This window comes from Parus major, chromosome 20, assembly GCF_001522545.3.
Source record: "Parus major isolate Abel chromosome 20, Parus_major1.1, whole genome shotgun sequence".
NCBI lineage: Eukaryota > Metazoa > Chordata > Aves > Passeriformes > Paridae > Parus > Parus major.
In genome coordinates, this window is record NC_031788.1 from 7,216,433 (window position 1) to 7,234,964 (window position 18,532).

Below are 18,532 nucleotides of genomic sequence, written 5' to 3' on the forward strand. Positions count from 1 at the left end.
GCTATGACCCAACACCACAATGCCCACCAGACCAGGGCACCGAGCGCCACGTCCAGTCATTCCTTAAACACCTCCAGGGATGATGGCTCCATCACCTCCCTGGGCAGCCCATTCCAATACCTAATGACCCTTTCTGCTAAGAAATTCTTCCTGGTGTCCAGACTAAACCTCCCCTGTCACACTTTAATGCTGTGTCCTCTTGTTGCTGGTTGGCAGAAGAGCCCGACACCCATCTGGCTACAACACCTTTCACAGAGGTGTAGAGAGCGGTAAAGTCACCCTGGAGCCTCCTCTTCTCCAGGGTAAACACTCCCCGCTCCTTCAGCTGCTCCTCATAGGACATGTGCTACAGGCTCTTCCCCACCTTAATTTCCCTCCTCTGGACATACTTCATGGTTGTGGCCTGAGGCTCCTTCTCCCCATGGTGCCGATAAAAGACTGGTTTAAATCAGCACGCCTTCAAGCCACCACCCTTTGCTATTGAAAGCAAAGAATTACAGAGGCTGGAGACCCACCATGGACTAGGATTCCAGCAGGGTTTCACCAGCAGTTCTGGTTCCCAAGGTGCCACATGCAGGCATCAGCACCTTCTACTCATATATACACGTATATACATTACAATACTCACTGCAGTTCTACTCTTATTTACATTTTTCCACTTAGTTTGTGCAGAGACCTTTTTTTTTATGAAAGAAAAATAACACAAGGCTTTGTAAAACATGAAGTCACTGAGCCCTGCCCCAGTTTAACAATGAAAAACACACATTTTGATAGATGCAATAAATCTTATTGACTTTATTACACATTGTATTTTAGGATCACTTTACATTCCTAGACAAAAGAGATGATACAAATAAATATAAGCTGTAAAACTATGGACAGAACTATGGACAGGTTCTTTTTCTACAGATCACCTATGAGAAGGCGGAGGTGGGCGTATCTCAAAGGAGCTGAGAGTTGTCATCGACAGCTGTGCCCATAGAAGGATCCTGGGTCACCTCTTCAAAAAGAAAGGGGGCTGGAGAAGGCAGTAAGCACCTGGAGCCCAGAGAGTCAACCCCCCACTGCACAGTGCAGCAGGCAGCACCAGTGTTCTCATTTCAGTTCCATCTCTCTAGCTAATTATGGCTTTTGCAGGTTCTCTTTTCCAGTCTGTGTTTGAACACAGCAGGAACAGACCCCCAGGAATTCCACTGAACTGTTTAAAGCCTGGTGCACATTGCCCAGCACAGACAGGAGAGAGGACAGGTCCAGGTACACAAGTGCCTCACTGAAACTCCAGCACTGTGTTCAGCGAGGACAGACTTACACACCTCAAAACTGACTGAACACTGCCTGCTCTGATCTGTATAAGGCACCGGCGCAGCCCCAGGTGCTCTGGCAGAGGTATGTGTTTTAGAAGATTCAAGCAGCATGCAAATATTTTTAAAAAGGCGCTAGACCTAAGTTAAGGATTTAAGAAAGTGCTTTAATTCCTATGCTTCAGTGTCTCGTGGCACTTGCTCCCACAGGCTGACTCCTGCTGCATGCCACTTTTTTTTTTTAAAAAAAAAAAGATTCCATTATACAGATCAGAGCAAAGACAATTATGTTGAATGCTAAACATTCCTATGAAGAAAAGGTGACGGGGCAAGGCTGTCCCAGGGCCTCTTCCAGGAGTCCAGCTGGATTTCCTGCCTTTGGTTAACCAGCAGGAAGCCCAGATGGTTCAGATAACACCAAAAAAGGGCAAACTCGGCAGGAATGTTTCTTAAAAGCTTCAACCCAGAGCTCAGTATGTTTTGTACAGCTTAAGACAATGTATCTTAATATCAGTGCCACTGAGCATCTGGTGAGGGTTAGGTCCTTTGGAATGAGAATCCAAAAGCTTCTGCAACAGGCCGAGACTGCCCATGAATACACTGACCAAATCTCCTCCCAAAGCCCCAATTTACATACAATGACTAAATATGCAGATTTATTCTTTTCCACTCTACTGAGTTTCTTTCACCTTGCTAACGAATTTCTACAGAGTTAAAATCAGAGCCTTTCTGACACTGGCTCATCAGCATGAAAACAGTTTTCCACTGCAGAGTTCCATGGTACCAGCCCTGCCACAAGGGCAGTTTCCAGCATATGAGTTTAATATAGAATAGAATTCCCTATGGAATAGTAGCAACTGAGGAAAAGTGTGCACATGTGCAGACACAGATGTGTCTGTGTATGCATTATTCACATAAAACATGTGTACATAGGTATGTACATACATGTGGTTATATATTGTGCTGCTATTTCAGGGTTTTAAACCTCCCCCCCACCCCAGTTAATTTAAATTCTCTGAGCACTTAAACCATACAATCATCTTTTAAAATCTCCTAGTACAGAAGATTATGTGCTGGAGAGAAAGAAGGAGAAGAGGGAAGAGAAGATGATGTTATACTATGCAACAAAGCCAGTTAAAAGGCTCTCTGGAAATAAACAGTGCTTTGTAAAAACGAAGATTATGCTGGGTTTCCACGTTCAGGTTGAAAGAAATTGGTCATGTGCCTGCTCTCTCAATTATAAGCAAATCCCTCCTTCCTCCACCAAAACTATTATATATATATATATGTGTGTGTGTGCATATATGTGTATACATATATTAACCTTGTGGCCTGGGAAAGCAGTCCATGGAATGCAGCAGCCAAGTTGGTGTTTAAGGGGCCCACCTGGCTCACCTGGGCACCGTGCCTGCAGGATGCACAGGTGAGCTGTGCTGAGCACTCAGTTCCTCCTGCTCAGGGGGGTCAGTAGAAAGGAGCTCTCCAGCCTGGATGAGGTCACTCCGTGGACACTTAACGAACACAAGGCAGAGTCCGCACATCAGAGCATGTCTACAACCAGCCAAGTCCTCACACACTCACACGTCTCAGTCTGGAGGGAGTCATCAGTGAGGGAAACAGGTAAAAACGTTCACAGGATGACAGCCAAGAGCAACCCGAAAAAGTAACATCCCAAGTCTCAATATACAGTGAACTAAAACTTACAAATGAGCTGTGGGACACTAGACAGGGACACCTTACTCTGTCCTTAGCGTGGAGTTCCACCTCCCTCTACCCTGCTACACGAGCCTGCTTTAGTCGTATGACAGCTTTGTAATGAGACTGTCAAAAGCAGTTCTTCCTCCCTTGTTTTCAAAGTAAAACCCCTGGAATTAACACCAGCTTCCATCACCAGCCTGGGTTAGGTTGGGTTCACTCCCAGCAGGCTCTGACTGGGCTGGGAGGTGCAGAGAGAAAGCTGCTTAACATGGAACAGCTGAGGCACAAGAGGCACTGAATGCTGAACCTCCTTAGACACCAAGGGAAGGGACCAAACTCCCAGGAGTGCTCTCAAAGGCAGCTCCAAGTTCCTGTGCTCTGCCCAGCTGAGAGTCTGAGCCTGGCAGGGAGAGCTCTGAACTAGTGCTACATTTTCCATCAACAGTGGGAGGCATGAGAAAATGGCCATAATTCCATTAAAGATGTCACATGGACACTGGTTTTAAATGCCAGGGGTAAAGATGGAGGAAAGAGAGAGGAGGAAAGCTGTGGAGCTGACAGTGGAATACAGAGGTGTTCTTTGACAAGGTGGTTCCTGTTGGTAGGGGTGAGGTCTGTAGGTCAACTTAGAGGAGCTCTCACTTATGCCTGTAAACAAAGAAAGGACTTCAGATTCTACTGCATCCTTTCTAGAGACCACAGAGCTGTTTTCAAAACCTTTTTCTGTCCTACAGCCCTATGGGGAGCCACAGCTGTGCGTGGTGAGGACACGCTGGCCACTGCCATCCTGCCTGTTCAGACCAATGCCTGAACCCCAGGTGATGATACCAGTCCCTCCAGCAGGAAGAGGAAGAACCATGCACCTTGCTGAGTTTGAACAGATCCTCTGCTTTTTAGCCTCTTTTGGTTCTCAGTGTGGAGCTGCAGGGTGGTGGTTCTGTTGAGATGACTTTCAGCTCTGTCTTCTTAGTGCCCAACAGCCAAAAAGCCCTGTGCAGCAGAGGGCTGGTGCAGGAGGAGGACGGTGATGCTGTGAGGTGATCCCCATGCTTCCCACTGCTCCTAACACACTGTAACGTACCTCATGCATTTTTGATTTCCTAACTAAAATCCATTTCCCACAGAGGCCAAATGCTGAATTGCAAGCACAGATCTTGCCACGGCTCAGTGCCCCTGGACTGGCCCGAGTCAGTTAAACAGCAACAAGGCCATCTCCAGGGAAAGGGGCTGGAGGCTGGCCAGGAGCTCTCTCTGCAGGTTTGTCCTTGTCTCTGCTCCCAGAAGGTAAAGGCTGTTCCCTCCCTGGAGAGGAGTGGCTGGTTTTATTTTGGAACCAGCCCTCGTGACTGTGGGTAGAGCTGAGAACTGGGGGTGCCTGATCCTGACGCGGATCCCACCGATTTCCTTCCAGTTTTCGGTCTAAAGGAGCAAAGATTAAAATATAATCAAGAAAAGCTCTAACAATGTCACCTCTTACTTTCCAAAAGTAATCTGCAAAAAGCTGATTTTTTTTTTTACCAGAATTATTCTCTAATAAACAGTTTCAACTTCTTCTATCCTATGTCCTACACCCTGAAAGAAGGTTGTGGCGAGGCAGGGGCTGGCCTCTTCTCCCAAGTAGCAAGTGATAGGCCAAGGTGGAACAGTCTTAAGTTCTACAAGGTAAGGTTGAGGCTGGATATTAGGAAAAATACCTTCACTGCAAGAGTGGTTGAGCCCTGGCACAGGCTGCTCAGGGCAGGGACAGAATCTCCATCCCCTGAAGCGTTCAAAAAATGAGTAGACACGGCACTTCAAGATAAGGTTTAGCAGCATGGTGGGATTCAGTTGGAGGTTGGACTCAGATCTTAAAGGTCTTTTCCAACCTTAATGATTTTATGTTCCTTTCTCTCTCTGCTTTACTATTGCTATGTGTTTTATTGTTATTTACTATGAAGCTCAGCTTCACTTCACTGATGAGAAGTGCTGACCAGCAGCAACTGTACTTGCACCTCTCCTGTAGGCCACTCTGCTCAGGGAAAGTTCAACTCACCTGGGTTTTGATTTTTTATTTGAAGTGCTCTCAAAGGTTGAGGCATCCACTTGAATCTCATCTTCTTCCTGCAGAGCTGCTTCCAGAGCTGCCTGAACCTTGGGAGCGATGGCTGGACCTTCATAGTTCCTCGTCGTCCGGCTGGGCCCGTCCAGTTCCAGTAACACGATGTTCTCTGCCTGAGACAGGAAAAGCAGAATCAAAGTCTCCATGTTTTCACACAAACTGTTATTCTGCCCTCCAGAAACTTAATCTGAAGTACTCCATAAATGCATGCAGGACACTACAAATTTACATCTCAAAGAAGAACACACAATCCCCTCTGGAATTCACATTCCCCTGATCAGGAGGGTGAAGAGACAAAGGTTCAACCACATCTGGGCTTACCCTGTACCGAGCCTCTGTATGATTCAGCATGGATGTCTTGGCATGTTGGCTCAGGGGTCTTTTGTACCCCACAGCAGATACTGGTCTTTTCATCATCTGCTGGTTACTAGAGAAAAACAGAGTCTCAGGCTGTTATACCCTAAAACCAAAGGCTCCTTTTGGAGTTTATGAGCTACAACATCTGCAAATTCCATGCAGAAATCTGTTTCAACACAGCAGAAACCACCCAGGCTGCATTTGTAGGAGCAGAAAAGAAATATGATAGGAATGCACTGCTATTTTAAGGGCGAATGCACTACTACATGTATTTTACATATATTTATTGGGTTTGCCTATCAGAAAAGTCATAACCTCTCAAGAATTCTCCTAACTGTACGTTCCTATTTTATAGCACCTATTAAGAGGAATAAATTGTTTCATTTTATTTTATTTTATTATGCATCAAGAAGCTGTGAACTCTAGAGGGCCAGTTTAAATCCCCAGTTCAATCCCTCTTTTGTTCTTGAGAGCTAGAGGGTTTCCTGTGACCTGTAATTCCATCCCAAGAGCACAAGTACACTCACTCCAGACGGGTTATGGGATGTAGTTTCCAGTTGTCCTCCTCTTCATCAAAGAATGATCTGTTCATGATCTTATTCTTTTCTTCCAAGGGAATAAAGTTTTCAATAATCAGGTGCCTACATGCAACCACCAAAATGAGAAATATACAAGAAACTTAATTAGCAATGACTTTCCTCACTGCTCCTCTCCCATTGACGTAATAAAACCCTGGAAAAGGAGGAATGGAGAAAATAGTTTTCTCATGGCTAAATCTTATTCCACAATTATGTGCAAGGCAGTCCCTCCACTCCCTGCCCTGAGAAACTCTCTGTTACAGTTAATAGCAGGCAATGGTGTGATGGGACTTACTTTAGCTTTAGTTCCCTGGTGAGTTCATTCTGGGTCTGTTCCATTTCCTGGCGCCCTTTGATATGCTCTTCTTGGAGATCATGGATCTCTGCCTTCACAGCTTGCAGCTTGGAAAATAACTGGAGCATACAACAAGAGCCAAAACCCGTCACTTGCCAAAGCTCCTCTCACTTTCACACACAAGTTGATTTTTTTTCCCAGCATGGTAGGCAGGGAATAATTTCCTTTTTACCTTTTTGAGTTTTTTTGTCTTTATGTCCACCTCTTGCTGAAGAGAACTATAGGTCTCCTTCAGCTCTAGCGTTTCCTCATCCCGACTTTCCATCTGTTGCTGGATTTCTCGCTCCCGACGTTTCTGAAGAATGTGACAATATGGCATTAAAAACCACAATTACCCAGTCACCTCCAGCTGACACACATGATACCAATGCTCAGGATGGGTTTCCTTCCCTGCCTTCCAGTTCTTCCTATCTCTTACCATAGAAATACCAAAAATGTTAACTCTTATTTGTCCTAATTTTGCTATTAAGATCAGATAGTTTGAACAAGGCTCAAGCTGCAACTAAAGGAATCAAATGTTATTTTTAGATTATTTTTTCTTTCCTTGTGATCAGTTTGTACTGGTTATTGTATTTAAGAATCACCAACAGAATGTGCATAACAGAAAATAAACTTTTAGCAGGGTAAAGACCCCTTCCTTGAGCTAAAGGCTGAACTGGTGCTCTCAGAGGTCTTACAAATATTACTTCACTTACAAACAGCTCCAATCAAGATAGGAGGTAAATATTTACCATGAAGAGGTAGAAGAAAACTATTATTAACCTTCTTTATGTATTTCAAATAACTACAAATATGATACAAGCCCTTCCCCCTTCTTTTCAACAAATGATTGCCATTAAACCAGTTTTAGGGTTAATCCTGAGAAAACTTTCTGGTAACTTCCCTGATACAATATTATACAAAATAACAGATCTCCTTCCTTGTACCTGTTCTGCAATTTCCTGTCGTTTCTGTTCCAGGATTTTCTGTTGTTCATTCGTGTGATCCACAATATTTTTCCCTCCCACCAGCAGCTTGCTTTCCATTGTCTGAAATGAAAAAACAGGTTTAGAAGTTTCTCTCAGTGACCACAGAGGGTAACTTTCTCTTCTATGGATACAACTTCTTCAGGGCAGCTCCCTTATTTAACCTTCTCTTTCAAGGCAGCTGCTACAGGAATCACTATTTCTTAAAATTCCTATAAAACTGTGGGATTAATGCTACAGCAACTTGTTTAGAATACACCACTGCAATGTGTGGCAAAGCTGGAGAACCAAAATGCGTGTCCCCCTGTAAATAACCTGTTAATGAACTGTGACAGAAGGGAACATTTTTAGTGCCACAGCTTGTGAAAAGATGGATTGTCTTTTATTGTGCCAGTTGCTTAAGATCAGCACATAAGAACAATGAAGCAACTCATGAATAATGAAATACGTAATTAATGGTGGAAATTTCAACTTCTGGCTAGAAGTAGTTTATTTTAAAATCTTCTCACCTAAACAAAAATCACTATCCTGGAAACTTCCTGTGACATATCTTTCCAAATTGGGAAACCCTTTCTTTTCCCCACAGCCTAAGGAAATTGCTTTCAAAGAGTATTACAAGGAAGAATTCTACCTTGATTTTAGCACTCAGCATCTCTGTTGCTTCTTTCTCTCGCTTCAGGTCCTCCATTTTCTTCTCCTTCTCTTTCAGCAGCCTCATCTTTTCTTCTGCTACCAAGCTGTGATCCTCCACTATAGCTTTCTTCTCAATCTCCAGCTTTTCTTGTTGCTCCCTCCAATAGTCATCTTTGTCATCTCCTTCATCCTCACCCTCTTCAGTGTCCTCCTCCTCTTCCCCACCCTCCCTCCTCCTTTCCCTCCTCTTTCTTTTGCCAATAGACCGTTTTTCCAACTGTGCCTTGAGTCGAGCAATCTCTTCCTGGAATTCCCGCAGCAGAGCCTCCTTAGGATCCTCGTTCACTTGTGGCTTGTTCTTGATGTTTTTGGCACGGTTGGCATATCTCAGTGTGGTCAGTGTCTCCTCTACATTGTAAGAGGCAGGGCCTATATTGGCCACCATCACAGTTTTGGCATTGCCACCTAACGAGTCCTGCAGTAGCCTGGTCAGCTTGGAGTCCCGGTACGGAATGTGCGTGCTTTTGCCATCCACCAGGGCAGAGATAACGTTGCCCAAAGCTGAGAGGGAGAGATTGATTTTAGTGGCTTCCTTCAGCCTTTCTCCCTGTGCTCCAGTCTTTGCCTGCCGCTCGCTGCCTGCCAGGTCGACCAGGTTGAGCTTCCCAACACGGATGTGGTTCTCTCCATCCAGTCCCAACTCGCTGCACTCGATTGTGATCTGGAAAATGGCGTGAGATCGAGAGCTGTGCTCGTTCATGTTGGTGGCACCAACGGAGCGGTTCTGGTTTCCCAAATTCATGATGTGCTCTATCTCTTTGACACTTTTTGTAACAATGGTGGTCAAATCCTTAACAAAAACCCCTGTGTCTGGTCTCTCTTTCAACTCCAGCCGCTTGGACTGATCCTTTGATAGCAAGTCTCTGATTTCTTCTTGGTATATTTCCAAATATGATGCTCTAACTAAGTATTGCTGATTTTGAGATCTAGAGATGTGGGTGAAGATGTGGTCAAATGAATTGGGGATGACCCCTCTCTTTTCAGGATCACCACGCACCCCTTCCATCGTATATGTTTTCCCTGTCCCAGTCTGCCCATAGGCAAAGATTGTCCCATTAAACCCTTGAAGAACAGAGTCCACGAGAGGTCTGAAGGTCTCATCGTAGAGTTCGACCTGTTTGGAATTCCAGTCATACACAGCATCAAAGGTGAACGTTTTAGGCAGTTCATGAGATGATCCCCGTGGATTCTTCACTGAGACCTGCCCTAACTTGACATCCACATTGACAACTTTCTCGTAGGAAGCAGTTTTCTCTTTGCTGTTCATGGGCCGGCAGCGCACGACCACCCGCACGGACTCGGAGCTCTTTGACTTAGACATGACGGCGGGGCTGCGGCTGGTGTGATCCTGTTGGTGCATGATGCCGTGCTACAAACCTGAAACCAAAACAAAGCAGGAATGTCTGAAGGCAGTTTTCTGCAGGGGACAGCTTTTCACAAAGCCAAAGACTTGCCTCATCAATTTGAGAAGCATTTTTCATTCATTAATTTGCAAGGGATTTTGAAGAACTAAAATAACATACAACATGAAAACCCTCTAAAGGCCTGACCTGAGATAGAATTATTTTACCAAAGGCTGTGCATCAAATGGTACCATTTTTACAAGCTCTGCTATAAAAACTCATCATCAGATCACATCCTTACAGTTGGTAAAGATCCTTTTTTTGACCTTTAAAAATAATAATTACCCTTTTTAAACTATTCATAAAAAAAGAATACTTTGCCATTAATTTTCTTTGCAGTCAGGCCTTTTGCTTTAAATCTCTCATTTTGAGAATCTAGTACAGCCTTGCTCTCTCTGGAGCACAAGTCTGCTTTTATATTTTCTTTTGGCAATATACTTTTATCAGGATTCCCCACAAAAGCCAGCCCTGCTCAGCTGCACTGACCTACTGACATCACTCCTGCTCTGGTGTTCCAACTGCACCAGGTTTACAGGACTCACCATCAACCTAAAGCCATGTTGCATAAACCCAGATCACAGATCCAACTTGTTCATGGCTCTGGGTAGAGAGGGAGGACACACTGCTGCCTCCTCCAGTCATCAGCAAGATGAGCTGCCATTAAAATGGAGCAAAAAGCCTGTGTCCCTAAACTGCTAAAGCAGTCCCTGCTAAAGCCTCACACAGCAGATCTCAATGGCACGATTTGAGGAACGCCATGCAATTTCTAATAACCTCTTTTATTTCTAAAATATCTTCCAAGAAGAGCCCTGAGGTCCTTCTGCCAACTAGAACTAAGTGTAAAACTAATACACACAGGGAACCCCAGGCAGGGCTGGCACAGGTTCAGGTGTGGCCTCCTTGGGATGTGCTCACTGTTCCCTTTCCAGCCGGATCAGCAGGAAACAGGGATTTTTGTCTAATTGTTTTTTACTTGATAATTGCATGTCTCAGGAGAGCTTCTCCAACATGGTGGCAGAGAACTTCAGGGCCAGAGCTAGTGGATGGGAAAGGAAGCATAATACCAATATACAGACAGTCAGACTGGCAAGAAGTAAAACAGAATTAACAGATAAATATGGTTAAGAATTGTACAGAAACCTCAATATGGCCTTGGGAATTTCCTTGGGTCTGTGGGAGAAAACTCTTTGCTCTCTCATTCTTTCCATAAAAGCACTGAACTAGACACACATTCAGAATTCACTCTACACCCTGCACAGTGAGTTCAAACTGTTACAGGAATTTTGGGTAGCTACTGAATAAAACCATTTCCCTCCTAACTGACAGCTCCAGATAAAGGTGACCTTCCTGTCTGACCCACAGCAACCACGAATTCTGGAGCACAAACACAGAAAGAATAAGTGAAACGAGGACAAATCTTGGCAGAATCACAAAGAACAACTCTCCCTCTTTTCATCCTGAGGAATTGTATACATTAACACACGCTTCCCCTTCCACAGCTCTGAGAGACATTCCAGTAATTCAAGTTCACAAGAGACAATTTTCTGACAAGGTCACATGACAACCACTGTGTCACGTATCTGCATGTTCACACTGGCAAATACTCGAATTAGGCACAAGTTCTGACATGGAGAACACAGATTTATTTTATATATTGAATAGCTAAAATACTATTCTGATGAGAAGTGCTGCTTTTGTAAGCAACTATGACAAATATTAAATGATTGGTCTTGCCAGAGGTACACTTTGAACAAAAATTATGTTGCACATTTGCTGCTCTTTTGGGTGTACCTCCTCACCATCAGCTTTCAACACCTTTCCCCACTTCACTTGCAAGTCTCTTTTTATAGTCACAAACAACTGATTTTACCCTTGATTTGGGCTATATTCATAACAACCCATCACAAATCATCTCCAATTATTTTAGCTACTGCAGTGAAGTTTACTGGAAGCATAACAAATTATGGTTCTTCTCAGATTTATCCAAGTGTGTAACTGGAAAATGAAACCAATTAGCTGGCAGTGTTTCTATTCCCCAGAAACTCCAGGGCAATATTTGAGCTGCCAGAGTGGCTGGACATGAATGGCCAGAAAGCTGGGAATGCTGCAGTGCCATCCATTCCTCCATCAAAGATGGGAATTTTTAAATGAAATTAGTTCAGCTTAAAGTGACCTGGGCCAGGTCCCTGCAAGTCAAGGTCAAGGTTGAGATGGATGCACTTGCAAACGTGCCCCTGGTGACCAAGAGGGGAAGATGGGCAGAAATTGAAACATTTTTATTTATTTTAGTCAACACAAGGTTATGCCTGAAAAAATGAGCAATGCCACAACCTGAATACAAGCTGGGGTAACCACTTTTCCTCAGAAACTTCCAGGGTTGGGAGGTGCTGTCCTGCATAGCTGTGCCCCAGGCATTGTGCTCACCCCAGCCACCTGCCCTGACAGGTGATGTCCTGAGGCTGCTGTGCTCCCTGTCTTAAACATCTCTGAAAGATTTTCTTGGACCTGCCCAAAACCTTCCCTTGCATCTCTGCACATCCCGAGGTACCACTCAAAACATTCCATTGCTTCTCGCCATTCAAATCTTTCAAATATTTGTGGTTTCATAATGTCACGGTTGAGTTGTGTCTCTCCCTTCATCCCAAGCCAAACCACCCTTTGTGCTGCTGTTTTCCTCTCGCCTCCCTGCCAAAGGCTCCGCAGGCCGGGCAGGAATCCCGCTGCTGCCGCTGGAGCCGGGCCGCCGGTGCCACCTGTGCCACGGTGAACCGCGATTTCACTCGTTGTCCGGGGTCACCTGTGGTCACGTCTGTCACCGCCGTCGCTTCAGCACGGCACCCCAGGGGTGTTCCCTCCCCCGGGCATCCGAGACCGCGGGCTCGTTCGCGGATTCACCCGAGCATCACCCACCGCCCTCGCGGCTGCGACACCGGGCACTGCAGGGACAGCGGAGAGGGGGGAAGGACCGTGGGGGAAAAGCGCCGGGAGCGGGGGACACCGACCCGAACGGGGCCACCCGCCCGCGCCATCGCCCCCGCAGCCCGGCCGCGGGCGGGTCCCGCCGCCTCCCGCGCTCGCTGTCCCGGCCGTGCCCACGCCTGGCACCGGGGGGCAGCCGGGGGGGCAGCGGGGGCTGCCAGCGGCCCGCGGTGTGCCAGCCCGGGGGAGGGGGGTGTTGGGGATGCTCGGGGCGGGGTGCGGGCGCGGTGCGGGGCCGGGCCGGACTCACCTGCGCCGTCACCATGGAGCCGCTCGGCCGCTCCTCCCGCGGCCCCGGAAGCGGCGCGCCCGCTCCGCCCGCCCGTGACGCGCTTCCCTGGCAACGGGCGCGCCCGCCCCGCGCCGCCGCTCCCGGATGGAGCCGGGACAAAGGGGCCCCGCCGTGCACATCCCGCGCACCGCCAAACCCCAAAGCACTGCGTTTTGCCCCAGCCCGGCGAGATGCGCCGCCAAACCCCAAAATACCGCGTTTTGCCCCAGCCCGGCGGGAGGCGCCGCCAAACCCCAAAGCACCGCGTTTTGCCCCAGCCCGGTGGGTCCCGCCACTCTGCCGCACCCCAGCTGGGGTCTTTAAAATCCTCGGGAATATTTCCAAGAAGAAAATGACCACCATAAAGATATGTAAGAGTTAAACCCCATCAATCAGATTTTTCTGGACCACAGCAGCGCAGTGGAGGCTGCAGCTCTGGTACCTGAGACTCCTGCTATGGAGGAAGGAATGCTGGCACACTACGAGTCAATACAAAGTCAAGTTTTTATTAGTACAAAAAATACCTTATTTTTTTTTTAAAAAAAAGCACCCCACCCCAACATTTTAATACTTTTGTCTTCCCAACAGTGTGGGGAAAGGCTTGCCGAGCTTCACAGCCAGGCAAGGCAGCCCCCAAGGGCATCACCCAGGATCAGTAAACTGTATGACACAATGAGGTTTTCTTCAAAAGCCCAGCTCCCAAAGGCCCCAAAACCTAATAATTTTCCCCCAAATCCCGTAATTTTTGAAGCCAGCCCTGAGGAAACAAGAGATGAGTTTTTGCCACCCTGAGGTCTGAGGGACCTTCTCATTTTGACCTCTTTTGCTCACTCCCCTGAGCCTTCAAACTCTTTCAAAGCTCAGAAACATTTCAAGGAGGAAAATACCACATTTAAAAGAGACATTTGGAGTTAACCGCTCATAACAGCCTTGCCTGGACTGCAGCAGTGCACTGGAGGCAGCAGCTCTGGTTCCACAGACTCACCCAAGTGGAATTTTTGAAAAATGAACTGTTCTGTACTCAGTCTTTGGACCAGAAAACAAAGTCACAGAAGTACCAAAAGGCATTGGTCGAGTCTCACCATGTTGGGATTATCAGTGTTACCAGCATCTAACCACACCAGGCCAATCAGAGGGGTTTGAGCTGTTGCTTCCCCATCAATGAATAATTTTCCAGAGTTACCTTCACTGGGAACTGCTCCAGACAAGTGTAATGCTCTCAGAGAGGTTATCTTATAAAGTACAAAAACAAAACAATACCATAGACCCAGGTATGACATACCCAACCCCACTACAGCTATTTTAGAAACCTTGGCTCCAAGTTTCTCTTCTACCACAGACCTCACTGACATCAACACCTACAAAGCTACAAGCCCTCAGTCTCCAGTTCCAGACTGGCTGTGACAGATCTCCCCTCCCGTGTCCCTGCACACACCTTGCCCCAGGCTGATGCAGAGAGGTTGAACAGGCAACTGCCATGTCACACCATGTCCCACTGCACTCCTCCAGCACCACCAAAGAGATCCAGGGCCCCACAGCACTGGGGATGGAATCTCTTTGGACAGGAGAAAGGACACTGAGGCACTGTGGTGACACAGGTCTGGTAAGACAACTGTGGTCCTTGATAAACCCAGAGCTTTTTCAGTCCTGAGCTTCACCTGATATGCCCAACAAAAGTTTTACATTCAAAAAGAACCAACTGTAGTCAGTTTTAGACATGAAGCTTCAAAACATCTCCAGGTGAGAGTTAAAAATTAACGGAGAAAAAAAAGAGGAGGAAATCTGAGCAGCTGCTTCATCATGATTGCTGGTGAATCCCAACTAGTGAGAATGGAGAGCTATAAAAGCTACATCTTAAAAAACTATATATATAGTTTCCCATCAACTACATGATTTAAATTTCCATCAGAGCTCACACTGGAAACACAGGAGAGATCAGACAGAACAGTCTGGAAGAGACTGTGAGGAGCACTGGAGGGCAGGAGCTCTCCCACAGCCCAGCAATGACTGCTCACAGGGAATGCTGCAGCACCAAGGACCCAGCTCAGAGCCCTGGAACCACAGAGCCTCTTCCTCCTTTGGTTAGAACTCATCCCGCAGCCTCGGTGGGTGATCCATGCCGAAAAATGAGGAGGGTTTCCCATGGATGTCGCGCTCTCTTTTCACAAAGGCAGTGAAGGAAGAGACACAGTTCCCGATGAAGTGGTCGGACTGGCCAAGGATGTACAGATCAATCTGAGGCACTTCTGGCTGCAAGCTGACAACCTTGAGCTGCAGAGAAATGAGGAGAGCAGATGAATCCAGTCAGCTATTATCACAATCCAATGTCTTGGCATAGTATTAGAAATGGAATATACAAGAGAAAGAGATTGAGTTTTGTCTTTCTCTGCCCTGTAACTCATTTATGATTAGATCAATGTCAGAACATTTCTGAAAATCACTTAGGTTTATTTAATTTAAACCCTTTTCATGGAAATATTTACTACCATGCCAGACAATGCTCTTCAATCTCCTGGGAAAAAGTTTTACAGGATAATTTTTATTGCTATGAGCCAAATTCACTTCGAGATGGTAATATTTGGCAGTGAATAACCTATTCCACAACTGCCTGTCTACTGTCCATGATAGGATTGGGCCAGAGTCCAAGGGAGGTTTTTATCCAAGCATTCCTGCCAGAAGAGGTTTCTGGAAGACACACCTTTTCCTGGAACAACTGCTGTATTTCTGTCGTGTAGGGCTCGGAATCAGTAGCAATATAAACAGATTTAGCTTCAATCTTTGCCACCCAGAGCTTGAGAGCCCGTTTGATCTCTCTGAGGTCTGGCAGGCACATGTCCATGGTGAGAGGCACCGCAGCACTCCGATCATAGCCCACACACTGTGGTGAAGCCATGAAGTGGGGCCCAGCTGTCCCATCCTTTAACATGTTGCAGGCATTTTTCTATTGGAAGAGGAAAAGAGAATCACAGAATCATCAAAGTTGAAGACCAATTATCAAGTCCAAACTTTGAACAGATATCATCCTGTGCCCAATAAACCTTATGAGAAAGTGTCACATCTACTTGTGTTCTGGACACTTCCAGGAATGGCAATTCCACCACAGCCCTGGGCAGGCTGGGCCAGTGCTGAGCCTTTCCGTGAAGAATTTTTCCATAGTATCCAACCTGAACCTTCCCTGGGCTGCAAAGCTGAGGCCATTTCCCTTTGCCCTGCTGCTGCAAGGAGACACCTCGCCACAACTTTTTTTCGTTTTCAAAGTACCACATTTGAGTGAGAAAACACCACTGCACCCCCAAGCTCTGCCTGTCTGAAAGGATCCCAGAGGCACTGCTAACACACAGGGAGCTCCTGGATGTCAGCAGGGATCAGGTGGGTCTCCCAGCACAGCTCCTTTTTGTGCAGCTTTGCCCACATCCCACTTGTCACCGGCCTCCAGCCGCTGCTGTACCCAGTCCGAGCCGATCCTCAGGTGAATGCCGACGTAGGGCCGGACCAGCAGAGACTGGATATAGGCTTCTCCCTTCTTCACCATCGTATCTGACCACTCCATGTACTTCTGCAGGGGCCGGTGCTCCTCCAGGACAGGAAACTGGGCTGGAGCTCCAGGTAAGGCAAGAACAGGGTGCTCAGAGGGTGGAAACCTATGGAAAACCAAACCCCAGCAGTCTGAAACGTGACCTGACCTGCACGAAGACTGCTGTGAAGGTTAGAGACCAGGAACACCCCAAAATATGAAGCATTTATTGCTCCAAATTTAGATAGTTTTAGCTGTTTTGCCATCTGAACTGAAGAAATCTCAGGGACTGTATTTTACCTCAGACATTTTATCTGACAGCCAGTAAGAGAAGAATCTCAAACATGCAGTGGGGAGCTACCAAGCAATGGGATGTTTCATTGTCACCCCAGACTAGAGCAATTCTGTCACCCAAACTTACTGATAACCACTCAAGTCACTCAAAGCTCTGAAAACAAGAGGTAAGCAACAAAATACAGTTCATAATCACTAACTGAGAACCAAATATTTCTGATTAATTACATATTTAATAAATAAATACTTAATAAATTAAATATTCCTGGCTCAGAAGTCAATCAGTCTAACAGAGTTCATACCTAAAATAATGCCCACAGGAAGTGCTCAGCAAATATTTAACGGAAAAAGCATTAATATTTTTAACTATATTACTAACTAACCACTTCAATCTCTCCCCCAAAATGTGAAGTCACAATACACAGTCACAGCTGCTTTCCTGAGTGACTCTAAATGCTCAGTGACCTGCCAGCACTTTTCCATCTTCGTGCTACCTTTGGATCCAATGGTCCTTGTATGCAGGACTGAAGGAAATTCCCTTGAAGAGCTCAGACTTATCGAAATCCACTTGGAACTGATCCCAGAAGGGACCAAATGGATTTCCATCCTGCAAAGAAAAGACAAGCGTCCATTCAGCACACACACAAAGCCTGAAAGATGGATCTAGCAAGATCCTGAGGTGCAAAGCAGGAGCCTGTTCCAGGATGGAAGCAGCTGGAATACAACAGCCTGTTTGACACAGCAGCTCCACAGGAAGGAGACAGCAAAATACACGAAGGGATGTTCATTGAGAAAGTTGCAAAGGTTGTCTTAAAGAACAAGGGCACCACAGCTTCCAAACTTGTAGTTGAGAGGTTGCTTTAACACCAATTGGAAAACTACCACAGCTAGGAAACAGAGAGCAGGAGATAAGCTACAGTCACAATTAAATCTGAGGTGACAAAATCTACTTGCACAGACTGTATCCCCATCCCCAAGCACTTGTAGACAATGAAAACTAATGAAGGCACAGCATGCCACTCCACAAGTGGTGAAAGCAACGCCACACAGACCGATTTTTGGTGGGTAACTCTAAATTTGCAAATCAATGGCGACCTGATTGAGTCAGTCACAGCCTTTGGAATTAAGCCGTGCCCGCGGGGCTGAGGAGTGAACTCACCTTCATGGGACACGTGCTTTTGTCCGCGCTCCTCTGGGCAGCAGCCTCGAAGCAATAAGCCACTCTCCTGCCGGGCGGCCAGTGCCGGGGCGCCAGATGCTCCATGAATTGCTCCAGGCTGACCACGCGGTGGTACCGCCGCAGCGGCTCCAGCCTGAAGTGCTCCGAGTAGGGGACGTGCAGCTGTGGGGGGACACAGCCCGTCAACCGGGGGTCCCCTTACCCGGGGCCCGCAGCTCATCCCCGGAGAGCTCCCAGTCCTGCCCGCCGCGCCCCCGCTCCCTCCCCGCGCCCGCCGGGGCTCACGTTGGTGTAGGGCGGGCGGTGGTGCCGGTACTCGATCCAGGGCGGCACGGCCAGGGTCCGGTTGAGGGCGCGGGCGAAGGCCAGGGCTCCCAGGAAATGCTCGGCTTGGTTACCGAAGCGGCCTGCGAGAGACGGGGCTCAGGCGGGGACCGCGCCGGGGACGGGCCGGGCACGGACCGGGGGATGCAGCGGGAGCAGCACCGGAGGCGGCGCCGGGGCACGGACCGGGGAATGCAGCGGGAGACGGACCGCGGACCGCCGGGGATGGAACGGGGTCTGCACCAGGAACCGCACCGGGGGATGCAACCGGGAGATGCACAGGGGGCCCGCAGCGGGAGAGCCTCACCCATGCAGGGACAGTAGAGCAGGTACCCGGCCTCGTCCCAGGCGGGTGCCGCGCCGTCTCCCGCCGCCATCACCGGGAGGAGCAGGAGGAGGACGAGGAGCACCGGGACCGGCGGCACGGCCATGGCGGCTCGTCGGCGGCCAGAGCCCGGCGCCACCATCCCGTCATGCCCCGCGGCGCGCCGCTCTGGCGGCCACCACCGATGCGTGACGTCA

General features: G+C 47.6%; 2 protein-coding genes across 2 annotated transcripts; both read right to left on the reverse strand.

Annotated features, from left to right (window-relative positions):
• Window positions 1–765: 765 nt before the first annotated feature.
• On the reverse strand, window positions 766–12,744 carry KIF3B (kinesin family member 3B). The gene is made up of 9 exons (XM_015647839.3): window positions 12,678–12,744; window positions 7,984–9,422; window positions 7,314–7,415; window positions 6,560–6,682; window positions 6,328–6,446; window positions 5,982–6,095; window positions 5,419–5,524; window positions 5,032–5,210; window positions 766–4,418 (listed from the first exon to the last, which is right to left on the reverse strand). Exons 2-9 carry the CDS (start codon window positions 9,403–9,405, stop codon window positions 4,322–4,324), a joined length of 2,262 nt encoding a protein of 753 aa, XP_015503325.1. The 5' UTR covers window positions 9,406–9,422; window positions 12,678–12,744; the 3' UTR covers window positions 766–4,321.
• A 440-nt stretch (window positions 12,745–13,184) lies between these two features.
• On the reverse strand, window positions 13,185–18,521 carry POFUT1 (protein O-fucosyltransferase 1). The gene is made up of 7 exons (XM_015647543.3): window positions 18,318–18,521; window positions 17,972–18,093; window positions 17,666–17,848; window positions 17,001–17,113; window positions 16,147–16,339; window positions 15,397–15,639; window positions 13,185–14,969 (listed from the first exon to the last, which is right to left on the reverse strand). Exons 1-7 carry the CDS (start codon window positions 18,475–18,477, stop codon window positions 14,781–14,783), a joined length of 1,203 nt encoding a protein of 400 aa, XP_015503029.1. The 5' UTR covers window positions 18,478–18,521; the 3' UTR covers window positions 13,185–14,780.
• Window positions 18,522–18,532: the final 11 nt, after the last annotated feature.